Here is an 18,635-nt window from a genome sequence, read left to right on the forward strand (position 1 = left end):
CTCTTATTTCCCCTCTCCCTCTCCTCCTCGTGCGCGCTGCTGGACTATGTTTCTTCCCCTGCCTTCATATCGGCCAGGGAAGAAAAAAAAAGGAGCAAAGAAGAGGATTGTGGGACATGTAGTCCCGAGGACTGGCAACCCCACTGTAACACAGAAACTGCAACCCACACAGCATGCTCAGCTGAATGGGAGAGAGAGAGAGCCAGGGCAAGGGTAAGCTTTCAGGGAAGTACACCCAGGACTCCAGAGGCAGTGCTGAGGGAACACCATCAGAGAGAGAACCCCGCTGACCCGCACCACCAGAGGGAAAGCCACACAGCCTAGCGCCATCCCTGGCAGAGAAAGGAATGGAGTAATTTCCAGAATACAGATCTGGGCTCTACCCAGCGGAGTCACCACGGGCAATTCAGAGTGAGCAGACTCCTGATCAGAGGAACCGTTGTTGCTGTATCGCTGGGTCAGGTGAGAGGGCCGATCAAGCATTATCTACTAGCGTTCATAAGAACTGCAGTCAATGGCCATCTCTTGTAACATGTCTGCAGTCTCTGACCATTTCCTGTAATATGTCTGCAGTCTCTGACCATCTCCTGTAATATGTCTGCAGTCTCTGACCATCTCCTCTATTATATCTCCAGTGTCTGACCATCTCCTGTAGTATGTCTGCAGGCTCTGACCATCTCTTGTAACATGTCTGAAGTCTCTGACCATCTCTTGTAACATGTCTGCAGTCTCTGACCATCTCTTGTAATATGTCTGCAGTCTCTGACCATCTCCTCTATTATATGTCCAGTGTCTGACCGTCTCTTGTAGTATGTCTGCAGTCTCTGACCATCTCTTGTAACATGTCTGCAGTCTCTGGCAAAATCTTGTATTATGTCTGCAGTCTCTGACCATCTCCTGTATTATATCTGCAGTCTCTGACCATCTCTTGTAATGTCTGCAGTCTCTGACCATCTCTTGTGTCATGTCTGCAGTCTCTGACCATCTCCTGTATTATGTCTGCAGTCTCTGACCATCTCTTGTATTATGTCTGCAGTCTCTGACCATCTCCTGTATTATGTCTGCAGTCTCTGACCATCTCTTGTAACATGTCTGCAGTCTCTGACCATCACTTGTAACATGTCTGCAGTCTCTGACCATCACTTGTAACATGTCTGCAGTCTCTGATCATCTCTTGTAACATGTCTGCAGTCTGACCATCTCTTGTAACATGTCTGCAGTCTCTGACCATCTCCTGTACTATGTCTGCAGTCTCTGACCATCTCTTGTAACATGTCTGCAGTCTCTGGACAAATCTTGTATTATGTCTGCAGTCTCTGACCATCTCTTGTATTATGTCTCCAGTCTCTGACCATCTCTTGTAACATGTCTGCAGTCTCTGACCATCTCTTGTAACATGTCTGCAGTCTCTGACCATCTCTTTTAACATGTATGTAGTCTCTGACCATCTCTTGTGTCATGTCTGCAGTCTCTGACCATCTCTTGTATAATGTCTGCAGTCTCTGACCAATTCCTGTATTATATCTCCAGTCTCTGACCATCTCCTGTAGTATGTCCACATTCTCTGACCATCTCTTGTAACATGTCTGCAGTCTCTGACCGTCTCCTGTAGTATGTCTGCAGTCTCTGACCATCTCCTGTAGTATGTCTGCAGTCTCTGACCATCTCCTGTAGTATGACTGCAGTCTCTGACTGTCTCCTGTACTATGTCTGCAGTCTCTGCCCATCCCTTGTATCATGTCTGCAGTCTCTGACCATCTCCTGTACCATGTCTGGGGCTCTTTCTAACAGATTCTCTAACAGAAGCCCTCTCTGTGTGCATCAAAGAGACTCCCCTCCAGGTCTCATTAGTGTACACTCTTCCTGTATTTGCTTTATTGTTAAGAGATCATAGGAGGATCCTAGGATAACAAAGACTTCTTAGGGGAGCATCTCTGTGTTTGAGTCGTTGCCATAGAAACATTTGTAAAGGGGAGGAGTTGGTAAGATGACCACGCCCACGTGGGGGCGCCAGAAATATTTTTGCACCCAGGCGTCTGTGACCCTAGAATCAGCCCTGACGTCCCATCATGTTCTGGGACAATCAGCATCTGCATTGACACCCTTCATGGTGTTTGATTCTGGGTGATTAAGTGACCTATGTGAAATTAAATGATGGGGCTTCATTCTGTCATTCATTAGAACAGAGGAAGCTACTTGGATAAGTGTCAAAACATCTTTAGTGTTATAGAACAAGTCCAGCTTAATGTGGTCAATTAATACTATGTAAGTGTAGCAAGGTCCCAGGCCTCCTTTGGTCTAATGAGAACCTCCATGGTCAGAGATGGCTGACATCCTTCTGTATATGGGGGATTGCATGGCATAGTAGTTGTAATGCAAGGTAGATTGATTGGGTGCCAGACACTTCTTGAATGCAAAAGAGATTTTATTTATCTTAACAGAACTTTGGGAGAGAGGGTTAGGGCCAGGACACCCTTGCGAAAATAATTGGCAGACTCAGAGACTTCAACAGGAGAACAGCCATTTAGGGAAAAGCATCTAGCAAGACACCACATCTGCATGTAAAGGAATGCTGTCTCCCATGGCAATAGTCTTTAACAGTTCCTAACACAAAGTATAACAGTTCCTTCGCTTCCACTACAAATCAATTCTTGTAGTTCTTCAGCCCACTGAGCTCCCAGTCTCTCACTAGATGATTTACTGTCACTGAATCCCTTGAGCTCCTCCAATCTTCATGGTGGTATCTTCCTCAAGCGTCACCCACGCCTCACTGCTGGGTCCCTAGCTTGGCACTCAAGATACTTCTCAAGCTTCACCCCACTGGCCTGCTTGGTCCCTAGCTTGATACACAAGGCTGCTCTGCAAGTGTTACCTCCGCTGGCTGGGTCCCTGGCTTGATACCCACTGAAGTTTCCTGATTCTTGGTGAGAATACTGCTCTGGTACTTGCTTCAGCTACTCACTGTGGTCACTGGCAATAGGGTGGTTTGTCCCTTAGTAACAACAGCTTTCCCTTCTACCTCCGACCATGACAGGTTCTTCAGCTGGCAGAACCATCACTTCTGGTTGGACTGCAAGCCGCAATCCCAACCCTCCGCTGTTCTCTTGCTTTTGGATAGGCCCTCAAACAGCCTAGCAGCCAGATGTGCCCGGGATAGGCCCAAACTCTGGTCTAGCAGCCCGGGCAATACAACACTTCCACCCAGACAGCCGTCCAGGTGGCACAGAACACCGATCACCTGACTCCACCCAAATATATAGGTTCTCCCAGCAGGCCAAGGGATTCAAGAAAACCCCTGCCCATTGGCTGGGATACCCCATACACCCATAATCTGACCTTGTATTGTCCTTCTCATATCTAGTACCACCAAGTACCCGGCCACCTAGTGGCAAAAGAGAGACGTGCAGCAATTACAGACTTAAAGTGAAATCAATTGATCCTTAACAATTAGCCAAGGCAGCTATACCTGGCAGGTAAATTTAGGAGCAACCCTGGCTAAACACCAGGGTGCTACATAAGTGGTCCATAAAGTGAACTTGGAAATGAGTTATTCAATTTCAGGGTCATCACAGAGGACAAGGGGGCATTCTTTACGTCTTGAGGAAAAGAGATTTCATCTCCAAATACGGAAAGACTTATTCATAGTAAGAGCTGTGAAAATGTGGAATAGACTCCCTCAAGAGCCGGTTCTGGCCAACTCAATAGATTGCTTTAAAAAAAAAAAGCCGTGATTATTTCCTAAATGTACATAATTTAACTGAATACTAATTTATAGTTGATCCAGGGAGTATTGCGATTCTTCCGCAATACTCCCTGGAGGCAATACTCCGATTGCCTCTTGGGGAGTAAATTGCCTCTTCGGGAGTAAACCCCGCTGGAGTAAATTGTACCATGCTTTATTTAGTTTTTTTGCCTTCCTTAACTGCGGGTACAGAATATGGAGGTTTTCTATTTGTGTGTGTCTTTTTTTTTCGGTTGGTTAACCTGGACTTGTGTCTTTTTTCAACCAGATTAACTATGTAACTGTGTACTACCTACAAAAAATAATGCATTTTTGGAAATTATTTGAATTTTCTTTTTGTCTTTTTTATGTATTATCAAACAAAAAAAAAATACAAAATATATAAATTAGCTTACTTTTTGGGTTAATTTTTAATGGTTTTATCACATCATCTGTAATCATGATCAGTAGAAAAAGTGAAATTGGAAAACGGACTTTAAGGGCTGCCACTATAATCCCAATGGGGAAAAAAGGAGGTACTCAAAAGTATAGATAAAATATCAACATTTATTAAAAAACATCATAAAAACATGTCACAAAGACAAGTGCATAGATATGTCACTATACATATACATTCTCCCATCTATTACAAATATGGCTAAACAAGGAAACCTGTATGAGTGGCCTCAAAAATATTGAGTGTATTCCTTTACAATAGTCTTCTATCTGAAGGCCAACCAACGGGATCACAATGCCAGCACCAATGGATCACTACGCGTTTCACCCAAAGTGTCCTCAGGGGATCCTATTGGTACATGACCAAAATATGGGAAGCCACCGTGAAGAAGAAGAGGGGAAGGGAGAGAGAAAATCTTGCTTGACCAGCTCCAAGGAGGCATTAAACAGCCAAATGAAAGGCCTCTTTCAAGAATAGCAGCTTTTAAAGGCACTTTTGAGTAGTGATATGGGATAGATTACAAATGGTGAGCCCAAAGGCTTCCGTCCCTTTAACAAGCCGGACAGGGTATGTGGTATAATAAGTCCAATTTAGGCATTTGAGATGATCAAAGTAGTGTAGATGCACTTCCTGATGGTGCCGATCCTTGTTGCCAAACAATGCTCCCCACCCACGGGGTAAATTAGACTTATTATACCACATACATAGATTAGTTCAGCAGTCGTATGGATAGGGAGGCGGCGCCCCTACGCCCCTAATGGACGGGTTGCCACTGGCCCATATCCTCTTCTTCTCTGGTCCCAGCTTCTGGCCCCTCCCCCCTGCTGAGTGCCCTGTAGGTGGGCACAATGATTTATGTCAAATGCTGTATATATATCATGCAATAGTATTTTTAAAATAATAATGAGCCAAGCTGTTTTTTTTTTCTTTGTAAATGTACTTTTTGAATTTGGACATCCTACAGCAAGAATAAAAAAAAAAAAAAAACATGTGTAGAGATTACCCCCCCCTCCCTCAAATGCATAACAGACCTTTTGAGTCTGATTAGAATCTTAACACCTTCTGAATTGGCCTATAGTGTAATGACAGCCCGTAGACATGTGCAATTCGTTTCAAATTAATTTTTAACAAATTTAGACAAATTCATTCATTCAGAAATATCTGAATTAATGAAAACCCATTTACCATATTTTTCCAAATATTTGTAAATTTGAATATTCGTACTTAAGTTATAGATATTGGAATTTCCTTTCAAATTTGGCTGTTAGTGAATGGAACGTGAATCTAACGTAACAAATTAATAATAATAAATAATAATAAAAACATTTTATTACTATTATTATTATTTATTATTAATTCATTCCATTTGATTTGTTTAGATGCGGCATTCGTTATTTCGGATAATTCATAACTTTGGATAAATTCGTATTCATTATGTTCACTAACAGCCAAATTTTAAATGAACTTCCAATACCTTTAATTTAATAGTTGGTTATTATTAGTTAGTTACTTAATGTTTCGAATTTTCGGATTTTCTTTCCTATATTCGAATTGTGAAACGAAAACTAAAACTAATGAATGTTTTGGCAGTGCACATGTCTAACAGCCGGGCGGTAGCTTTAAGATCCTCACTGGACATCATAGCGCGGGGCTGTGCAGCAGCGCAATCTGTCACCGGCTGATGACTGATCAGATTACCGGCTCGCTGCCAGTACCATGTGATAGCTGTGACCAATCACAGCAGATCACATGACAGTTGTACACAATGGATGGTTTCCTTTCATTCCATCCAATGTGTACAGTTGTGTGGCTAATTGTGATTGGTCAGTTTGATCACTTTATACGGACAGGGCCAATCACAGCCCATCTGTACCATGTGATTAGCTTTGACCAATGACAGCCAATCACAACAAAACAAACTGAATAAATCATTTTCATTCAGTAAAATGCTTGCATATAGCAATGTAATTTACTGCTATAAGCAAACATAATATGTAAAAAAAATCCTGATCACTTCCCCAGAGTAGTACAATGTTACTATGGTAACAATATATTGCTCTGGTCACAGAAAAAAAAATTGTAAAAAAAATGAAAACAAATGTAATACTGTCACCAGTCAGTTCCCTGATTACCGCCACACCAGTTATATGATGATCCAGTACTGCACTGGTGACAGTATGTAGAAAAAAAAGGAATTTTTTTTTTAATTTCTTCATTTTCCAAAAACTTATGACAAAAAATTACAACTTCAAAAAACCAGCCATGCCACTTACTAAATACCTTGGACTATCTACTTCCTAAAAAGGAATCATTTGGGGGGGATTTGTACTGTCCTGGTATTTTCGGGCCTCAAAAAATGAGAGGATTGATCGATTTTCAGATATATATCCCATAGTTTGTGGAACCTATAACCTTAATACAGACTAAATAATGTACACTGATTTGAGTTATTTTCACCAAAGAAATGAGGAAGAACAATTTGTTATTTGCAAAAAATTTGTAATAGAAATGAAGCCATTTTTTTTTCAAAATTTCCAGTATTTTTTTCATTTATTTAGCAAAACAAAAGCCAGTAGTGATTAAATACCACCAAAAGAAAGCTTGAGTTATGTGAATATAATGATAACAATGTAGCTTGTGTACAGTGTTGTATGACCGTGCAATGGCCATTCAAAGTGCGACATCGCTGAAAGCTGAAAATTGTAATGGGCAGGAAGGGAGTAAAAATGCAAAATACAATTTTAAAAATGGCGTGAGGTCCCTCAGGAATTCCTTGGTCTTGAAGTGAAGTCCATGCAAAAAAAAAAAATGTGTGAGGTCCCTCTAAAAATCCACTCCAGACCCTTAACCTGAGCATGCAGCCTGACTAGCCAAAAATGATGGGGACAAGAGTCACATGCCCTCAACATGTGTATTGAGCTTTGCCAGGGAGGACCCTCGCAGCAAAGTACTTTCTATTGATAAGGACAACGGCCCCAACCCCACATTCACTGTCCAGGTTAATGTAATTTCCAAAATTTAACCATGTGGCCATATAAAGGTAATGATATAACCCGCTCCATTACCCGCCCATTTGCTTACATGGCCATGGATTGTACATTAATGGGTTATGCCAGTGGTTGGTAAGGAAACAGTGGGTGCAAGCAGCTGCTGGTTCCTTAGCAACCACTGAATTCCCTTCCACGCTGAACACCCTAAATGTTTGGCTTTTGCGTGAATGTCTGAATTAGCGTTCAGACCAAACACTAAGCTCATCCCTAATTAGAACTTATCACTGATTACAAAACCAGAATGTAATATTTGGCCAGCCAGGTCCACCATGTTTTTATATATCATGCAGATTTGTAGCATTGTCAATTCATGTTTTATAGATCAGTTATGGTGCAACCAGTCCATCACTGAAAGACAGGAGGGTTTTCCCAACCTTGTTCCGGATGCTTCAAAATGATTTTGTAATTTATTCTAACTTGGCTCAAATGCTGAAGTACTTTGGGTGGACCTGGATAGGAATTATTAGATCTGATGATGACAGCGGGAGCGAAGAGTATATGGTTTTGAGGGAAGTCATGAATCTCTATAAAATTTGCATTTCTTTTGGATTAGAATTTTCTGGCCGGGTATCCATGCTTAGAAATTTAGATGAACAAGCACATTCTATTAAAAAAGGATCTGTCAATGTCATTGTAATCTGTGGGACGTTGTTTGAGTTTGAGACTGACTTTGTACATTTTATAAGAGGTTGTGTAGAAGACGGAACAATCATCCTTAGTCCTGTCTGGGCGGCAAACATTGTCCTCATTGGTAAACACCCAGAAATATTTAATTGTAGTTTGTCTTTTCGGTCCAAGTCCACAAGTATTGCAGAATTTGTGAATTTTGTTGATGAATTCCAACCTCATAAAAAGCCAGACGACAAATTACTTGAAGATCTGTCAATGACTGAATTTGGTTGTTCTTCTGTAGATAAACGCAAAAATCTGCTCTTTAAATATTACTATAAAAGGCCACTTCATGAGTGCAATGGCACAGAACATATTACTGATATCCAACACTTCTTCCATGGCGGTAATGCCGACCAAGTGTATCTCGCGGTTTACTCTATGGCCGCTGCCTTACATGATATGCTTGGATTCATGAAGACATCTGGAAGCCATTTATCTGACTTTAATCACCAGGTGAGTGCAGCTTACATAGAGAAAAGCATATCTCAAACACTTTTTCCTTTTTATTTTATCTTTGTAACCCAGCAAATAACTCACACTACTTGTCCCTGGGTGACTTCAGTAAGTTCCCCACTGTATATATGGAGGAATTCATGCTTCCCAGCTAGGCTGGACTTCAAACACGTCTGCCTATTTTTTGGGAGTAATGGGATTAGCAGTTTACATATGAAAGATAACATTGTTTCTCTTTCAACTCAGTTCATGGAAAATGACAACAACATCACATTTATGGCAAGATCAACAGGTTTTTTTTTTGTTCTTGCTGAAAATGAAAACAAATGCAGCCACCACATCCAAGGACTCGTAAACTGCAATACATTTCATTTATTGATATATATGTCCTTAGCCATGCATGTTACGTAATGTGCAAGTGTAACTGGACATGTGCAGAGTTTCTTTTTGATTTAATATTTAAATAATTTAGTTTAGTTAAATTTGGTAAATTTATTTAATTTGTTTTTGTTTCATTTATTCGTTTTCTAATTGGATTCAAACTTTCCAAATTCCGTTTAATTGAATTCAATTCAATTCTAATAGGGCGTACACACGGTCGGACTTTGTCGGACTTTGTTCGGACAATCTCTGCGCAATGGATGTATATTTTTTTTATCTTTTCATGTCCTGGATATGAGCGGATTAAGCGGAGTATAACAAAACAGGAGAAGAAGTGAAAGTAAAACTTTTTTGTTGACACTATTTATTTATTTATTTATAATTTTGTCACATTGAAACCGGCACTAATTTTATTTATTTATACAAAGAACACTTGATAGATTCTGAGCACCTTATGCAGATGATTCTTTAAACCTATTTTTATATATTGATTTTAGTTCATGATTTAATTATATTTGGCACTGTACACATTTGTATTTTTTAAGCAGCAGATATAACTGTGAGCACTTTTACACCAATTAGTTTTAAAAAATGTATTGATTTATTTATGAGTTTATTCACGCTTATGATGGTGGTTTCATTTTAAGTGTTGGTTATTGAATTTATATATAATTTTTAGGAAATTTTAGATTCCTGAGATCACTTTAAGGTGTTTATGTGATTATTTAAAGGAGGATTGTTTTAGTTAATCACTGATCCAAGTATTCACATAGTAACAAGAGGATAATATCAGTGCAATTAACCATTATATAAAATAAAAGTTTTGCTTTTGTTTCTGTTATAAAAATTTTGTAAATAAGTACGTTTTCTCCTTCACTGATGGGCACTGGTAGGTGGCACTGATATGCAGCATTGATGGATATTGATAGGCAGCACTTATGGGCACTGATAGGAGACACTGTTGGGCACTGAAAGGCTGCAAAGATGGGTACTTATGGGTGGTGCTGATAGGCTGCACTGCTAGGCACTGATGGGCATTGATACATGGCACTAATGGGCACTGATGGGCACTGATACGCGGTACTGATAGGCATTCCTGGTGGCACTGGCAGTGGTAGGCATTGCAAGTGGGCACTGATTGGCAGCTGCCTGGGCATTGATTGGCAGCTGCCTTGGCACAGATTTGCATGCTCTGGTGGTCTAGGGGGGCATACCTGGTGGTCCAGTGTGGATGGCCATCCTTGTGGTCCTGGGTGGCATGATGGTGGTCCTGGGCGGCATGATGTTGCTCCTGCGCAGGATCTGAGGGGAGGCTGCACTGATAAACAATCAGCAAAGACCCCCCTGTCAGGAGAGCAGCCTATTGGCTATCCTCTACTCGCGTTTGTCAGACGCGAGTGAGGATAAGCATATCAATGGCTCTTCCTGTTGACATTGTGATCAGCTGTGACTGGACATGGCTGATCACATGGTAAAGAGCCTCCAATGGAGGCTCTTTACTGAGATCGGTGTAGCGGTGTGTCAGACTGACACACCGCACCACCGATCACCGCAATGCATGCCCCCGGCGGCTGTTATCCTGCAGGACGACATATGACGCCCAGTGTCACGGAATTTAATAGGCCAGACTGTGTGGACTACACAGAGGAAACCAGAAACACATGTGAGTGAAAAATAAGGGTGTTTATTAAATAGGTGACAAATAAGTGAAATATAAACAGTGCAAAATCAACCACAGACCCACAAACTACAAATAATATATACAAGTAACTGGAGATACCGGAATCGTAAACAAGCCAGGCCGATGTCATACACAGGGAGGTCAGCAGATGGGTAAGGATGGGAAACCAACAGGACAGGGAGAGAATGGATAGGCTGCAGGGCAGGGATACAAGGAGAACAGGGCACAGGAGGGACAGGTCCAGGATGGGTTTGGGATATCGATTGGCTCAGATCAGGCTCAAGGTCAGGATACAAGCAGCGAGGTCAGGGCACAGGGAGAAAGATACCAAGGCAAGCAAGTGAGGGCTTGCCGGGTATTTATAAGGCTGCAGTAATTGACCTCACGTTACACCTGAGCGCAGAGGGTGCTGTCTGCTCCACACTGTCGGAGTACACCCGCTGGTGGACACCGGTACTACGACCCAAGGATGCAACAGTGCCACCAGCAGGTGAGCTCTCTTATTACAGGTCCTAGGTGTTGGAAGACACCTGCTGGTAGACACTGGTACTGCGATCCAAGAGACCTATAGAGCCACCAACGGTTAAACCTTTTCATGACAGTACCCCCCTCAAAGGAGCGGCCTCCGGACACTCCAACTAGATGAAATTGTCCAAAGTATATGGCCTCAAACTGAACAACAGATGAGGGCACACAAGGCTGGGCATCGGGTACTTCAGGCTGGGCATCTGGCACTTTAGACTGGGCAGCAGATACATCAAACCGGACAGCGGGCACATCAGAGCAGACAGCGGGCACATCAGAGCAGACAGCGGGCACATCAGAGCAGACAGCGGGCTCTGGATCGTCGAGCTGGGCAGCAAGCTCCGGGTCATCAAGCTGGGCAGAAGGCTCCAGGTCGTCAAGCTGGGCAGCAGGCTCTGGGTCGTCAAGCTAGGCAGCAGGCTCCAGGTCGTTGAACTGGGCAGCAGGCTCTGGGTTGTCAAGCTGGGCAGCAGGCTCTGGGTCGTCAAGCTGGGCAGCAGGCTCTGGGTCGTCGAGCTGGGCAGCAGGCTCTGGAACATTACGCCTAACAGCGAGCACCGTAAGGGCAGGTTGGATCACAGGCACTGGCTCAGCAGGCTGGGTAACGGGCCCCGGCCCAGTGGGCTGGGTAACGGGCACTGGTCCGGCAAGCCGAATAACAGGTACTGGCTTAACAGGCCGAGTGATGGACTCCAATTTAGTAGACTGAGTAAAGGGTACCGGTTTAACAGACTGGCTAAAGGGCCCCAGCTCAGCAGACTGGGTAACGGGCCCCGGCCCAGTGGGCTGGGTAACGGGCACTGGTCCGGCAAGCCGAATAACAGGTACTGGCTTAACAGGCCGAGTGATGGACTCCAATTTAGTAGACTGAGTAAAGGGTACCGGTTTAACAGACTGGCTAAAGGGCCCCAGCTCAGCAGACTGGGTAAAGGGCACCGGCTCAGCAGACTGGGTAAAGGGCACCGGTTCAGCAGACTGGGTAAAGGGCACCGGCTCAGCAGACTGGGTAACGGGCACCGGCTCAGCAGACTGGGTAACGGGCACCGGCTCAGCAGACTGGGTAACGGGCACTGAAACTTCAGGCTGAGACACAGGCACCGAAACTTCAGGCCGAAACAGGGCACCGAAACTCCAGGCTGACACATGGGCATCGAAACTTCAGGCTGACACACGGGCACCGAAACTTCAGGCTGACACACAGGCACCGAAACTTCAGGCTGGGACACCAATATCAAGACATCCAGCTGGAAAGCAGGCAACGAGACACCAGGTTGGAAGGCAGGCAATGAGACATCAGGCTGGAAGGCAGGCAACGAGACATCAGACTGAGAAGCGGGCACATCAGATGGGGAAGTGGAGACATCAAGCTGGAAGGCAGGCACCGAGACATCAGGCTGGAAGGCAAGCACCAAGACATCAGGCCGGAAGGTGGGCACATCAGACTGGAAAGCGGGCACATCAGACAGGAAAGCGGGCACATCAAATGGGAAAGCGGGCACATCAGACTGGAAGGCAGGCACCAAGACTTTGGGCTGGAAGGCAGACATTAGGACATCAGACTGGAAAGCGGGCACATCAGACTGGAAAGCAGGCACATCAGACTGGAAAGTGGGCACCAAGACTTCGGGCTGGAAGGCAGACATCAGGATATCAGACTGGAAAGCGGGCACATCAGACTAGAAAGCAGGCACATCAGACTGGAAAGCGGGCACATCAGACTGGAAAGCGGGCACATCAGACTGGGAAGTGGCGACATCAAGCTGGAAGGCAGGCACTGAGACATCTGGCTGGAATGCAGGCACCGAGACAACAGGCTGGAAGGCAAGCATCGAGACATTAGGCTGGAAAGCAAGCACATCAGATTGGAGAGCAGGCACATCAGACTGGAAAGCAGGCACATCAGACTGGAAAGCAGGCACCAAGACTTCAGGCTGGAAGGCAGGCATTGAGACATCAGACTGGAAGGCAGGCATTGAGACATCAGGCTGGAAGGCAGGCATCGAGACATCAGGCTGGAAGGCAGGTATCGAGACATCAGGCTGGAAGGCAGGTATCGAGACATCAGGCTGGAAGGCAGGCATCGAGACATCAGGCTGGAAGGCAGGCATCGAAACATCAGGCTGGAAGGCAGGCACATCAGGCTGGAAAGCGGGCACCGAGACATCCGGCTGGAAAGCAGGCACCGAGACATCAGGCTGGAAGGCAAGCATCGAGACATCAGGCTGGAAGGTGGGCACATCAGACTGGAAAGAGGGCACATCAGACTGGAAAGTGGGAACATCAGGTTGGAAGGCAGGCACCAAGACTTCAGGCTGGAAGGCAGGCATCAAGACATCAGACTGGAAAGCGGACACATCTGACTGGAAGGTAGGCACATCAGCCTGGAAGGCAGGCACTGAGACTTTGGGTTGGAAGGCAGGCATCAAGACATTAGACTGGAAAGCGGGCACATCAGACTGGAAAGCAGGCACCAAGACTTCGGGCTGGAAGGCAGGCATCGAGACATCAGGCTGGAAGGCAGGCATCGAGGCATCAGGCTGGAAGGTGGGCACTGGGTTGGCAGGTTTAGATGGGTCATCAAGTTCAACTGGCATGAACGCAGGCTGGAACAGGTTGGTTGGTGTGGAGGCAGGTTGGGTTACTGGCAGGATGGTGTGGGTCGGGAAGAACTTTTGTTTCTTTTTTGGTTTAGCCACTGCAGCTTTGTACATAGGTGCAGGGTCGTAAGAAAAGTATGTAACTGGGCAAAAGGAACAGTGGCTGGAGGAGGGTTCTGTGGGGTTGTTATAGGTGGAGGAGAAGAGGCAGGTGGATTAAAGGCAGGATAGGTGCTACAATTGGAGACTGGGTAGTAGTATTTGATAGGGAGCTAAGTAAACTGGGCTGTAGCTGAGGTTGCCATAGGTGACGGGGAGATAGATTTTTGGGAAGGCAGGTGATTAATGGCAGGGCTGGAATGTTGAGGCTTAGCTAAGTGCAGGAGATATGACCATGTTTGTAGCACAGGTTGAACAAATGCTGATTCACACCCGGCCTGACTAACCAGGGATTGTACTGAATGGATGCAATCAGACAACACCTGCTGTGAACAAGCAGAATAATGTTCCATAAAAAAGGCTGGATGATCTTCTAATAACCATACCAGGGATTCAACTTGGCCATAATTGAAGGGGGGAGAAAAATCATCGCTTCCTTCGGGAATGCATGACAGGGCTGGTTTTGCACATAACTGGATCAGGGGCTGAACATCTTGAAATGACATATACCCCTGATCCACTAGGGAATGAGCTGATCGGATAGTTTCCATCAGCTGGTCACTAGTCCACTCTTAAAATTTGGTGACATTATTCACCATCCTCTTCTGCCAGCAGAGAATAATAAATGATTTCATTGAAATCCATATTAGCAAAACTAACAACCAGGTTGGTTCCTCAATGCAGCCACGTCTGGTCAGGGATGGCCTTGGTATACTGTCACAGAATTTAGTAGACCAGACTCTGTGGACTGCACAGAGGAAACCAGAAACACATGTAAGTGAAAAATAAGGGTGTTTATTAAATAGGTGACAAATAAGTGAAATATAAACAGTGCAAAACCAACCATAGACCCACAAACTACAAATAATATATACAAATAACTAGAGATACCGGAATCGTAAACAAGCCAGGCCGAGGCCATACACAGGGAGGTCAGCAGATGGCTAAGGATGGGAAACCAACAGGACAGGGAGAGGATGGATGGATAGGCTGCAGGGCAGGGATACAAGGAGAACAGGGCACAGGAGGGACAGGTCCAGGATGGGTTCGGGATAGGGATCGGATCAGATCAGATCAGGAACAGGCTCAAGGTCATGATACAAGCAGTGAGGTCAGGGCACAGGGAGAAATATACCAAGGCAAGCATGTGAGTGCTTGCCAGGTATTTAAAAGGCTGCAGTAATTGACCTCACGGTACACCTGAGTGCAGAGGGTGCTGTCTGCTCCACACTGCCGGAGTACACCCGCTGGTGGACACCGGTACTACGGCCCAAGGATGCAACAGTGCCACCAGCAGGTGAGTCCTCTTATTACAGGTCCTAGGTTATGAAAGACACCCCCTGGTGGACACTGGTACTGCGATCCAAGAGACCGATAGCGCCACCAATGGGTAAACCTTTTCATGACACCCAGTCAGGATATTGAAACCACTTTGCCACCATAATTTTGCTATATGGCGGGCGGCAAGTGGTTAATATTCTATTCTATCTATATTCTTTCTATTTTTATTTAATTCTATTCTAGTTTATTGTTTTTTTCTATTCTCTTTTTCTATTCTATTATTTTCTATTTTATTCTTTTCTATTCTAAACTATTTTATTTGAATTCAAATTCTATTCAAAATTTGTATTCAAAATTTGTATTTTGAAAGATGGTTATATTCTATTGAAGTCTATTCTATTTTTTTTATTCTTTTCTTTTCTATTCCATTCTAGTCTATTCTTTTCCATCCTTTTCTAATCTATTCAAATTTATTCAATCCAAAATTAAAATTTCCAAAGTCAGTGCTGTTTACATAAGAATGATAACATTTTTTTTCTTCCAGCTCATTTCATGGGAATTGACAACAACATCACATTTCTGGCAAGATCAACAGGTTTTTTTTGTTCTTGTTGAAAATGAAAATTAATGCAGCCACCACATCCAAGGACTGGAAAACTGCAATATATTTTATTTATTGATATATTTTAATGTCCTTAACCATGCATGTTAACTAGGCCCGGAAGAATTTGACCAAGTCATTTTTTTGCGATATGGCACTGCGTCGCTTTAACTGACAATTGCGTGGGTGTGCGACGCTGTACCCAAACAAAATTTAAGTCCTTTTTTTTCTTCACTAAAGAGATTTCTTTTGGTGGTATTTGATCATCTCTGCGGTTTTTATTTTTTGCGCTATAAACAAACAAAGAGTGACAATTTTGAAAAAAGAAAACAATTTTATTTTTACTTTTTGCTATAATACATATCCAAAAAACAAAAATAAAAAACAAATGTATTCATCAGTTTAGGCCAATATATATTCTTCTACATATTTTTGGTAAAAAAAATTTCAATAGGCGTATATTGATTGGTTTGCGCAAAAGTTTTAGCTTCTACAAACTATGGGATAGATTTAGGGATCTTTATTTATGTTTAGGGATGAGCTTCGTGTTCGAGTCAAACCCATGTTCGACTCGAACATCGGCTGTTCGCCCGTTCGCCGAATTGCGAACGATATGGGCCGTTCGCGCCAAATTCGTGTGGCGCGTCACGGCCCATAATTCACTGCGATATCGCAGTGCATTGCTTGCTGATGATTGGCCAAGCATGCACTATGACCCGCATGCTTGGCCAATCACAGCGCCGCCTGAACAGAGAGCCATAATTGGCCAAAGCCAAGGAGGCTTTGGCCAATTATGGCTCAGGGGATTTAGTACACGCCCCACACTATATAAGGCCGCCTGAACGGCGGCCCTGTGTAGTGTGTGTTCCGGCGTTCATTGAGAGAGAGAGAGAGAGAGACACAGACAGTGTCATTTGATTTGAGTTAGATAGATTAGGCAGAACAGTCAGTCAGTTAGCTGCACTTACAGTGTATTGTGTATATATATGCATCCCAGGTGTTGCATATATATATATACACTGTATTCAGTTTAGCTAGATCCATTCCTGTTATCTTCTAGACTATTTACATTTAGTGCAGTGCGTCCTGCTCACAGTGTTCAGCTAGATCCGTTCCTGTTATCTTCTAGACTATTTACATTTAGTGCAGTGCGTCCTGCTCACAGTGTTCAGCTAGATCCGTTCCTGTTATCTTCCTACTGACAGGCAGGCTTGTCTGGTTACAGTATATAAAGCTACCTGAAGAAAATTACTGGTGTTCTATTTGATCCTATTAGTACCACGGTCAGGCAGCTAGACTATTTACATTTAGTACAGTGCGTCCTGCTCACAGTGTTCAGCTAGATCCGTTCCTGTTATCTTCCTACTGACAGGCAGGCTTGTCTGGTTACAGTATATAAAGCTACCTGAAGAAAATTACTGGTGTTCTATTTGATCCTATTAGTACCACGGTCAGGCAGCTAGACTATTTACATTTAGTACAGTGCGTCCTGCTCACAGTGTTCAGGTAGATCCGTTCCTGTTATCTTCCTACTGACAGGCAGGCTTGTCTGGTTACAGTATATAAAGCTACCTGAAGAAAATTACTGGTGTTCTATCCCAGCTTAGTGCAGCTACAGGCCATTAGTATGTCTGGAAGGCCAAGAAGGAGAGGCAGACAGTCACAAGCCAATAAGAGAAGGCAAGCAGGCTCTGTGTCTAGTGCTGGTCGTGGAGACGGTGCATCCTCATCAGCACGTGGCCATGGGACATGCTTGGCCTTTTTCTCGGCAGCTGGCCGTGTTGAGCCGCAACATGCGGAAGACTTGGTCGAGTGGATGACCAAGCCGTCCTCATCCTCCTCATCCTCTCTCACCCATGCCCAGGGTGCTTTGTCTGGCAAAGCAGCGGCCTCTTCCCTCAGCTCAATGTCATCAGTGACTCCTTCCCTAGCTCCACCATGTCCTCATGAGGATTCCCTCGAACTGTTTGACCACAGTGTTGGGTACATGCTCCAGGAGGATGCCCAGCGTTTGGAAGGCTCTGATGATGATACTGAGCTCGATGAAGGCAGTAACATGAGCACGGACAGAGGGGGTGCCCAAGAAGGACAGCAATCTGGCAGTCATGCTCCCCCTGCTGCAGCATACTGCCAGGTTTGCTCCAGTGATGAGGAGGGAGGGGATGATGAGGTCACTGACTCAACGTGGGTGCCTGATAGGAGAGAGGAGGAGGAGGAGGAGGAGGAGGCGGCACATCACCATCGAGGCAGGATGCCCTCCAGGGGCCAGCCTAAGGGCAGCACATTGACTGCATCACACCCCAAAGCTCCACATGTGCAGGGCGCTGCAGTCTCTGCGCGTTATTCAAAAAGTTCTTTGGTGTGGGCCTTTTTTGAGACGAGTGCATCAGATCGCACCGCTGCTATTTGCAACATATGTCTCAAGCGTATCTCACGTGGCCAAAACATCTCCCGCTTGGGTACCACATGCTTGACCAGACATATGTTGACCTGCCATGCAGTTCGTTGGCAAGCGTATCTAAAAGACCCACACCAAAGAACAAAGAGGATCTCTCCTTGCTCCTCATCAGCTGAGATTTCCAGCCCCACTAGACCTCCAGTCCTCTCTGAGACCTGCAGTGAGAGGAATGAAGGTGTAGAATTAGGTTTGTCACAGCCAAGTACTTGTGGGCAATCTGCTTTGGTACACCGACGTCAGATTGTACCAGGCAAATTTCCCTGCCCCAGCTGCTGCACCGCCGAAAGAAGTTTACTCCCAGCCATCCACATGCCCAGCGGTTGAATGCTAGCTTGGCAAAATTGCTAGCACTTCAACTGCTGCCTTTTCAGTTGGTAGACTCTGCCCCCTTCCGTGAGTTTGTGGAATGTGCGGTTCCTCAGTGGCAGGTAACCAAACGCCACTTTTTCTCACGGAAGGCGATTCCGGCTCTCTACCGGCATGTGGAAGGCAATGTCCATGCCTCGCTGGACAGGGCGGTCAGCGGTAAGGTGCATATTACCGCTGACTCATGGTCCAGCAGGTATGGACAGGGACATTACCTAAGTTTCACGGCACAT

At 44.7% G+C, this 18,635-nt stretch overlaps 1 protein-coding gene across 1 annotated transcript in view; it reads left to right on the forward strand.

The window, feature by feature from the left end:
* The window catches only part of LOC141112896 (vomeronasal type-2 receptor 26-like), a 106,565-nt gene that overhangs the window by 54,930 nt on the left and 33,000 nt on the right, over positions 1–18,635 (forward strand). Inside the window, exon 2 of the mRNA XM_073605999.1 lies at positions 7,550–8,353. Within this exon, the coding sequence (XP_073462100.1) occupies positions 7,550–8,353 (804 nt within the window). The remainder of the gene's footprint in view (positions 1–7,549; positions 8,354–18,635) is intronic.

This window comes from Aquarana catesbeiana, linkage group LG11 (genome assembly GCF_042186555.1).
Source record: "Aquarana catesbeiana isolate 2022-GZ linkage group LG11, ASM4218655v1, whole genome shotgun sequence".
Lineage (NCBI taxonomy): Eukaryota > Metazoa > Chordata > Amphibia > Anura > Ranidae > Aquarana > Aquarana catesbeiana.